This window comes from Oncorhynchus mykiss, chromosome 15, assembly GCF_013265735.2.
Source record: "Oncorhynchus mykiss isolate Arlee chromosome 15, USDA_OmykA_1.1, whole genome shotgun sequence".
Lineage (NCBI taxonomy): Eukaryota > Metazoa > Chordata > Actinopteri > Salmoniformes > Salmonidae > Oncorhynchus > Oncorhynchus mykiss.
This window is the reverse complement of record NC_048579.1, coordinates 4,090,950-4,101,436: the sequence shown is the minus strand read 5'-3', so window position 1 is coordinate 4,101,436 and position 10,487 is coordinate 4,090,950. Positions and strand designations below refer to the sequence as shown.

Here is a 10,487-nt window from a genome sequence, read left to right as displayed (position 1 = left end):
AACACAAGTCTCTCTCTGGCCTTCACAGTAACCATGTCGTCTATTTCCCATTTTCATCACACTGTGTTTACGCACGCACACACACACACACACACACAGACACACACACACACACACGCACGCACGCACGCGCACACACACACACACACATACACACACACACCGAAACAACACACACACACACACACACCGAAACAACACACACACACGGTTGTTCCCGCTGGCTGGTTTGCCAGGTAAAACGAGTGGGCTGTGTTATAACTTTTGAGAGGTGTGGTCTGAGTTGAGGATACATGTACTGAATGGTTTTGGAGGCTTTGGAGTTCAAGATTCCTTCCTGCCGAGTGAAGTCAAAAAGATCCAGCTCAAAACGACTTTGTGAAGTGTGCAGCTATTTCTTCAATTCACACGGGACTTTATTTTGCGACAACCGTGCAGAATCAATCGCATTTGTGAAGCAGAACTGCGTAGCGGGAGGAAATGTCTTTTTCCTGGTCGTTAAACTTCAGCTGACGAGAGGCTGCGTCCGACTGTCACTTGAACAGCGTTTATTCCAGCTATTTCAGCGTCATTTGAAATTGATCAAAGGTCATTATAAAGTTTACTATTTTACCTTTTATTGAGATTGAAAATATTTTTATGGAATAAAAGTTTTCGTTTCACGGAATTTAAATTAAAACCCTATAACATTATCAAGAAAAACATGTATATGGGCATCTTAGTTTGCCCTGTGCATATTTGCACTACTGTAGCCCGTGTTCAAACTATTCCATCCATTTTGCGCACGTGTTGCGGCAAAGAGGATTGTTGGTTTAAATCCAGTTACCAAAATCAAATACCACAAGGCTATTTCCCTGGAGGTCACTGAGTTCCCCCCCCCCCCCCCCCCCCCCAAAAAAAAAAGAGTTCCCTAAACTAACATAAAGAGTCAATGATGCAGGGAGCTGATGAGTTGAAGTTGGGTAATCCTATCTATCTATCTATCTATCTGTCTATCTATCTGTCTATTCAATTCAATTCAATTCAAGGGCTTTATTGGCATGGGAAACATGTGTTAACATTGCCAAAGCAAGTGAGGTAGATAATATATAAAGTGAATATATAAAGTGAAATAAACAATAAAAATTAACAGTAAACATTACACATACAGAAATTTCAAAACAATAAAGACATTACAAATGTAATATTATACATATATATATATATATATATATATATATACAGTGTTTTAACAATGTACAAATGGTTAAACTACACAAGGGAAAATAAATAAGCATAAATATGGGATATATTTACAATGGTGTTTGTTCTTCACTGGTTGCCTTTTTTTATGGCAACAGGTCACAAATCTTGCTGCTGTGATGGCACACTGTGGAATTTCACACAGTAGATATGGGAGTTTATCAAAATTGGATTTGTTTTCGAATTCTTTGTGTATCTGTGTAATCTGAGGGAAATATGTATCTCTGATATGGTCATACGTTGGACAGGAGGTTAGGAAGTGCAGCTCAGTTTCCAACTCATTTTGTGGGGAGTGTGCACATTGCCTGTCTTCTCTTGAGAGCCAGGTCTCTTTCTATATCTATCTATCTATCTATCTATCTATCTATCTATCTATCTATCTATCTATCTATCTATCTATCTATCTATCTATCTATCTATCTATCTATCTATCTATCTATCTATCTATCTATCTATCTATCTATCTATCTATCTATCTATCTATCTATCTATCTATCTATCTATCTATCTATCTATCTATCTATCTATCTATCTATCTATCTATCTATCTATCTATCTATCTATCTATCTATCTATCTATCTATCTGTCTGTCTGTCTGTCTGTCTGTCTGTCTGTCTGTCTGTCTGTCTGTCTGTCTGTCTGTCTGTCTGTCTGTCTGTCTGTCTGCGTGAGCATAATGCAAAATGACATCCATTCCAATTGGATATAGGGTAATTTTATTCCTGAGCTAAAGGAGAAATCTGTCGACTTTGCATGAAAATGTGCTTGGAAGTTGAAAACACGAGCAGTGGGTTGTTTCCTTGGAACTGTAAACAGCCACTGAGTAGGATGGCACTAGGTTTCATGAAGGATTCTGGCCAATGCTTCATCTAGATTGGTTTGGGCTCCCACAGACATCTTAACTCATCTTAACTCATCTTAACAGATCTTAATAAAACACATCTTAACAGATCTTAACAGATCTTAACTCATCTTAACACATCTTAACTCATCTTAACACATCTTAACTCATCTTAAACACATCTTAACTCATCTTAACTCATCTTAAACACGTCTTAACTCATCTTAACACATCTTAACACATCTTAACTCATCTTAAACACATCTTAACACATCTTAACACATCTTAACTCATCTTAACACATCTTAACACATCTTAACACATCTTAACTCATCTTAAACACATCTTAACTCATGTTAACTCATCTTAACACATCTTAACTCATCTTAAACATATCTTAACACATCTTCAAAATTTGAATTGGGGATCGATGAGTATGGGTGAATCACTACATCTCCACAATTTACCCCTAGCAAACCCCAACAGTCTCCCAAACTATAACACTGGCCACGAGCCAACACCACCGCTCTCCGATCCACTGTACCTACCAAAATCAATATTGACTCAAGTTATTTAGCAAAACTCGATACAGGTTGTTAAGCCCGGCCAATAACTTTATTTCCTTCTCCCTCATCTCTCCCTCTACACAAGGCACCTCTCCCTCTACACCAGGAATCTCTCCCTCTACACCAGGAATCTCTCCCTCTACTGCAGGAAGCTCTCCCTCTACACCAGGACACAAAGGAGAGGAGGGATTCCATCGTTCATCCATCTTACCCAAGGCTCCACAGTTGAAAAGGTCATCAGTCTGTCCATCCATCTATTCATCGATCCATTAATCCATTCATCCCTCCCTCCATCGGTCATGATATCCTGGGACTGGCTAAGGGGAGCGTCCATGCTACTGGCGTTCCACGCCTCCGTCTCCACGGTGTTGATTGGGAACGGTAACCGCGGTAACGGTACGGCCCTTGGCTGGGATGGTATTCTGGAGAAGTACTTTGTTGAAGAGGGGGACTGGTGGCAGGCCAAGCAGAGAGGGAAGAGGGCCATCACAGAGGCAGACATGAGCGCCATACTAGATCTGCACAACAAGCTAAGAGGACAGGTCCACCCACCTGCTGCTAACATGGAACACATGGTAGGGGACACGCACACACACACACACACACACACACACACACACACACACACACACACACACATACACACGTATGCACGCATGAACACACACACACACACGCACATCCTGTAGATACTGTAGTTAGTGGTATACTGTATACTGTAGATAGTGGTATACTGTACACTGTAGTTAGTGGTATTCTGTATACTGTAGTTAGTGGTATACTGTAGATAGTGGTATACTGTATACTGTAGATAGTGGTATTCTGTATACTGTAGTTAGTGGTATTCTGTATACTGTAGTTACTGGTATACTGTAGATAGTGGTATACTGTATACTGTAGATAGTGGTATACTGTAGATAGTGGTATACTGTATACTGTAGTTAGTGGTATACTGTATACTGTAGATAGTGGTATACTGTACACTGTAGTTAGTGGTATTCTGTATACTGTAGTTAGTGGTATACTGTAGATAGTGGTATACTGTATACTGTAGATAGTGGTATTCTGTATACTGTAGTTAGTGGTATTCTGTATACTGTAGTTACTGGTATACTGTAGATAGTGGTATACTGTATACTGTAGATAGTGGTATACTGTAGATAGTGGTATACTGTATACTGTAGATAGTGGTATACTGTATACTGTAGATAGTGGTATACTGTATACTGTAGAGAGTGGTATTCTGTATACTGTAGTTAGTGGTATACTGTAGTTAGTGGTATACTGTATACTGTAGATAGTGGTATACTGTAGATAGTGGTATTCTGTATACTGTAGTTAGTGGTATACTGTATACTGTAGATAGAGGTATACTGTAGATAGTGGTATACTGTATACTGTAGATAGAGGTATACTGTAGATAGTGGTATACTGTATACTGTAGATAGTGGTATACTGTAGATAGTGGTATACTGTATACTGTAGATAGTGGTATACTGTAGATAGTGGTATTCTGTATACTGTAGTTAGTGGTATACTGTATACTGTAGATAGAGGTATACTGTAGATAGTGGTATACTGTATACTGTAGATAGAGGTATACTGTAGATAGTGGTATACTGTATACTGTAGATAGTGGTATACTGTAGATAGTGGTATACTGTATACTATAGATAGTGGTATACTGTATACTGTAGATAGTGGTATACTGTAGATAGTGGTATACTGTAGATGGTGGTATACTGTAGATAATGGTATACTGTATACTGTAGATAGTGGTAAACTGTACACTGTAGATCATGGTATACTGTAGATAGTGGTATACTGAATACTGTAGATAGTGGTATACTGTAGATAGTGGAATACTGTATACTGTAGATAGTGGTATACTGTAGATAGTGGTATACTGTATACTGTAGATAGTGGTATACTTTAGATAGTGGTATACTGTATACTGTAGATAGTGGCATACTGTATACTGTAGATAGAGGCATACTGTTGATAGTGGTATACTGTATACTGTATATAGTGGTATACTGTATACTGTAGATAGTGGTATACTGTATACTGTAGAGAGTGGTATTCTGTATACTGTAGTTAGTGGTATACTGTATACTGTAGATAGTGGTATACTGTAGATAGTGGTATACTGTATACTGTAGATAGTGGTATACTGTAGATAGTGCTATCCTGTATACTGTAGAGAGTGGTATTCTGTATACTGTAGTTAGTGGTATACTGTATACTGTAGATAGTGGCACACTGTATACTGTAGATAGTGGCATACTGTAGTTAGTGGTATACTGTATACTGTAGATAGTGGCATACTGTATACATTAGATAGTGGATACTGTATATTGTAGATAGTTGTATACTGTATACTGAGATAGTGGTATACTATAGATAGTGGTATACTGTATATTGTAGATAGTGGTATACTGTAGATAGTGGTATACTGTATACTGTAGATAGTGGTATACTGTAGATAGTGGTATACTGTATACTGTAGATAGTGGTATACTGTAGATGGTGGTATACTGTAGATAATGGTATACTGTATACTGTAGATAGTGGTATACTGTATACTGTAGATAGTGGTATACTGTAGATAGTGGTATACTGTATACTGTAGTTAGTGGTATACTGTATACTGTAGATAGTGGTAAACTGTACACTGTAGATCATGGTATACTGTAGATAGTGGTATACTGAATACTGTAGATAGTGGTATACTGTAGATAGTGGAATACTGTATACTGTAGATAGTGGTATACTGTAGATAGTGGTATACTGTATACTGTAGATAGTGGAATACTGTATTCTTTATACTGTAGATAGTCGTATACTGTATACTGTATACTGTAGATAGTGGTATACTGTAGATAGTGGTATACTGTATACTGTATACTGTAGATAATGGTATACTGTATACTGTAGATAGTGGTATACTGTATACCGTAGATAGTGATATACTGTATGCTGTAGATAGTGGTTTACTGTATAATGTAGACTGTAGATAGTTGTATACTGTAGATAGTTGTATACTGTATACTGTTGATAGTGGTATACTGATTCTGTAGATAGTGGTATAATGTATACTGTTGATAGTGGTATACTGTATACTGTAGATAGTGGTATACTGTAGATAGTGGTATACTGTATACTATAGATAGTGGTATACTGTATACTGTAGAAAGAGGTATACTGTAGATAATGGTATACTGTATACTGTAGATAGTGGTACTGTATACTGTATATAGTGGTATACTGTAGATGGTGGTATACTGTATACTGTAGATAGTGGTATACTGTCTACTGTTGATAGTGGTATACTGCATACTGTAGATAGTGGTATACTGTATACTGTTGATAGTGGTATACTGTATACTGTAGATAGTGGTATACTGTAGATAGTGGTATACTGTATACTATAGATAATGGTATACTGTATACTGTAGATAGTGGTATACTTTAGATAGTGGAATACTGTATACTGTAGATAGTGGTTTACTGTATACCGTAGATAGTGGTATACTTTAGATAGTGGAATACTGTATACTGTAGATAGTGGTTTACTGTAGATAGTGGTATACTGTATACTGTAGATAGTGGTATACTGTATACTGTAGATAGTGGTATACTGTATACTGTAGATAGAGGTATACTGTAGATAGTGGTATACTGTATACTGTAGATAGAGGTATACTGTAGATAGTGTTATACTGTATACTGTAGATAGTGGTATACTGTAGATAGTGGTATACTGTATACTGTAGATAGTGGTATACTGTATACCGTAGATAGTGGTATACTTTAGATAGTGGAATACTGTATACTGTAGATAGTGGTTTACTGTAGATAGTGGTATACTGTATACTGTAGATAGTGGTATACTGTATACTGTAGATAGTGGTATACTGTATTTAGTGGTATACTGTATACTGTAGATAGTGGTATACTGTATACTGTATACTGTAGATAGTGGTATACTGTATACTGTAGATAGTGGTATACTGTATACTGTAGATAGTGGTACTGTATACTGTAGATAGTTGTATACTGTAGATGGTTGTATACTGTATACTGTAGATAATGGTAAACTGTATACTGTAGATAGTGGTATACTGTATATTGTAGATAGTGGTATACTGTATACTGTAAATGGTTGTATAATGTATACTGTAGATAGTGGTATAATGTAGATAGTGGTATACTGTATACTGTAGATAGTGGTAAACTGTATACTGTAGATAGTGGTATAATGTAGATAGTGGTATACTGTATATTGTAGATAGTGGTATTCTGTATACTGTAGATAGTGGTATAATGTATACTGTAGATAGTGGTATACTGTATACTGTAGATAATGGTATACTGTATACTGTAGATAGTGGTATACTTTAGATAGTGGTATACTGTATACTGTAGATAGTGGTATACTTTAGATAGTGGTATACTGTATACTGTAGATAGTGTTATACTGTGTACTTTAGTTTAGTGGTATACTGTATTCTGTAGATAGTGGTATACTGTATACTGTAGATAGTGGTATAATGTAGATAGTGGTATACTGTATACTGTAGATAGTGGTATACTGTATACTGTAGATAGTGGTATACTGTATACTGTAGATAGAGGTATACTTTAGATAGTGGTATAATGTATACTGTAGATAGTGTTATACTGTGTACTTTAGTTTAGTGGTATACTGTATTCTGTAGATAGTGGTATACTGTATACTGTAGATAGTGGTATGCTGTAGATAGTGGTATACTGTATACTATAGATAGTGGTATACTGTATACTGTGTACTGTGGGTTAGTGGTACACGGTATACCTTATACTGTAGGTTAGTGGTATACTGTATACTGTAGGTTAGTGGTATACTGTATACTGTATACTGTAGGTTAGTGGTATACTGTATACCCTATACAGTAGGTTATTGGTATACGGTATACTGTATACTGTAGATAGTGGTATACTGTATACTGTTGATAGTGGTATACTGTATACTGTAGATAGTGGTATACTGTATACTGTAAATAGTGGTATACTGTATACTGTTGATAGTGGTATACTGTAGATGGTGGTATACTGTATACTGTAGATAGTGGTATACTGTAGATGGTGGTATACTGTATACTGTAGGTTAGTGGTATTCTGTATACTGTAGATAGTGATATACTGTAGATAGTGGTATACTGTATATTGTATACTGTAGGTTAGTGGTATACTGTATACTGTATACTGTAGGTTAGTGGTATACTGTATACCCTATACAGTAGGTTATTGGTATACGGTATACTGTATACTGTAGATAGTGGTATACTGTATACTGTAGGTTAGTGGTATTCTGTATACTGTATACTGTAGATAGTGATATACTGTAGATAGTGGTATACTGTAGATAGCGGTATACTGTATACTGTAGATAGTGGTGTACTGTATACTGTAGATAGTGGTATACTGTATACTGTAGATAGTGGTATACTGTATACTGTAGATAGTGGTATACTATAGATAGTGGTATACTGTATACTGTAGATAGTGGTATACTGTATACTGTTGATAGTGGTATACTGTATACTGTAGATAGTGGTATACTGTATACTGTAAATAGTGGTATACTGTATACTGTTGATAGTGGTATACTGTAGATGGTGGTATACTGTATACTGTAGATAGTGGTATACTGTAGATGGTGGTATACTGTATACTGTAGGTTAGTGGTATTCTGTATACTGTAGATAGTGATATACTGTAGATAGTGGTATACTGTATACTGTATACTGTAGGTTAGTGGTATACTGTATACTGTATAATGTAGGTTAGTGGTATACTGTATACCCTATACAGTAGGTTATTGGTATACGGTATACTGTATACTGTAGATAGTGGTATACTGTATACTGTTGATAGTGGTATACTGTATACTGTAGATAGTGGTATACTGTATACTGTAAATAGTGGTATACTGTATACTGTAGATAGCGGTATACTGTATACTGTAGATAGTGGTAAACTGTAGATAGTGGTATACTGTATACTGTAGATAGTGGTAAACTGTAGATAGCGGTATACTGTATACTGTAGATAGTGGTAAACTGTAGATAGTGGTATACTGTATACTGTAGATAGTGGTATACTGTAGATAGCGGGAAAAACTGTATACTGTAGATAGTGGTAAACTGTAGATAGTGGTATACTGTATACTGTAGATAGTGGTAAACTGTAGATAGTGGTATACTGTATACTGTAGATAGTGGTATACTGTAGATAGTGGTATACTGTATACTGTAGATAGTGGTATACTGTATACTGTAGATAGTGGTGTACTGTATACTGTAGATAGTGGTATACTGTAGATAGTGGTATACTGTATACTGTAGATAGTGGTATACTGTATACTGTAGATAGTGGTATACTGTATACTGTAGATAGTGGTGTACTGTATACTGTAGATAGTGGTATACTGTATACTGTAGATAGTGGTATACTGTATACTGTAGATAGTGGTATACTATAGATAGTGGTATACTGTATACTGTAGATAGTGGTATACTGTATACTGTAGATAGTGGTATACTGTATATTGTAGATAGTGGTACTGTATACTGTAGATAGTGGTATACTGTATACTGTAGATAGTGGTATACTGTATACTGTAGATAGTGGTATACTGTATACTGTAGACAGTGGTATACTATAGATAGTGGTATACTGTATACTGTAGATAGTGGTATACTGTATACTGTAGATAGTGGTATACTATAGATAGTGGTATACTGTATACTGTAGATAGTGGTATACTGTATACTGTAGATAGTGGTATACTGTAGATAGTGGTATACTGTATACTGTAGATAGTGGTATACTGTATACTGTAGATAGTGGTATACTGTATACTGTAGATAGTGGTGTACTGTATACTGTAGATAGTGGTATACTGTATACTGTAGATAGTGGTATACTGTATACTGTAGATAGTGGTATACTATAGATAGTGGTATACTGTATACTGTAGATAGTGGTATACTATAGTTAGTGGTGTACTGTATACTGTAGATAGTGGTATACTGTATACTGTAGATAGTGGTATACTGTATACTGTAGATAGTGGTATACTATAGATAGTGGTATACTGTATACTGTAGATAGTGGTATACTGTAGATAGTGGTATACTGTATACTGTAGATGGTGGTATACTGTAGATAGTGGTATACTGTATACTGTAGATAGTGGTATACTGTAGATAGTGGTATACTGTATACTGTAGATAGTGGTATACTGTAGATAGTGGTATACTGTATACTGTAGGTTAGTGGTTTCCTGTTTTCCCTGTGTGCTACAGTGTGAAATAAGCCTGTGCAGGATATGACCTGTTCACCAGTTGGTTTTAGGCTCCATTCCCAGTGGAATACAGTATAGAGCCCTAACTAACAGTCTGCGTACTGTATGTCTCTGTAATTAGATGGAATAATGACTTGGAATAATGGCCATGTGATCATATAATTAAGAGGCGATGGTATGTCTGTGTGTGTGTGTGCGTGTGTGTGTGTGTGTGTGTGTATGTGTGTGTGTGCGTGTGTGTGTGTGTGTGTCTGTATGCGTGTCAGTGTGTGTGTGGACAATGGCATACGTGTGCTCATGTGGGCCCGTTAATGTGTGTGTAACGTGACGATGTGTGTGTGTGTATATGTGTGTCTGCGGTTCTGCCTGGCAGCCTCCCCTTGTTGAGGCCTGCTCCAGAGAAATGCTGAGGCTGCAGTAAACCAGGCAGCTCTACTTATTTAACCAGAGGGCAGAGGAGAGATGGAAAGAGGGAGGCGAAGAGAG

General features: G+C 36.5%; 1 protein-coding gene across 2 annotated transcripts in view; it reads left to right on the top strand.

The window, feature by feature from the left end:
* The first annotated feature begins 255 nt into the window (after positions 1-255).
* The window catches only part of LOC110512106 (cysteine-rich secretory protein LCCL domain-containing 1), a 68,954-nt gene continuing 58,722 nt past the window's right edge, over positions 256-10,487 (top strand). Inside the window, exons 1-2 of one of the 2 annotated variants that reach the window (XM_036945665.1) lie at positions 256-588; positions 2,757-3,225. In XM_036945665.1, coding sequence (XP_036801560.1) covers positions 2,950-3,225 — 276 coding nt within the window. In that variant the 5' untranslated portion in view covers positions 256-588; positions 2,757-2,949. Of the gene's footprint in view, positions 589-2,735; positions 3,226-10,487 lie in introns of both variants that reach the window. The other variant, XM_036945664.1, reaches the window with a different exon arrangement.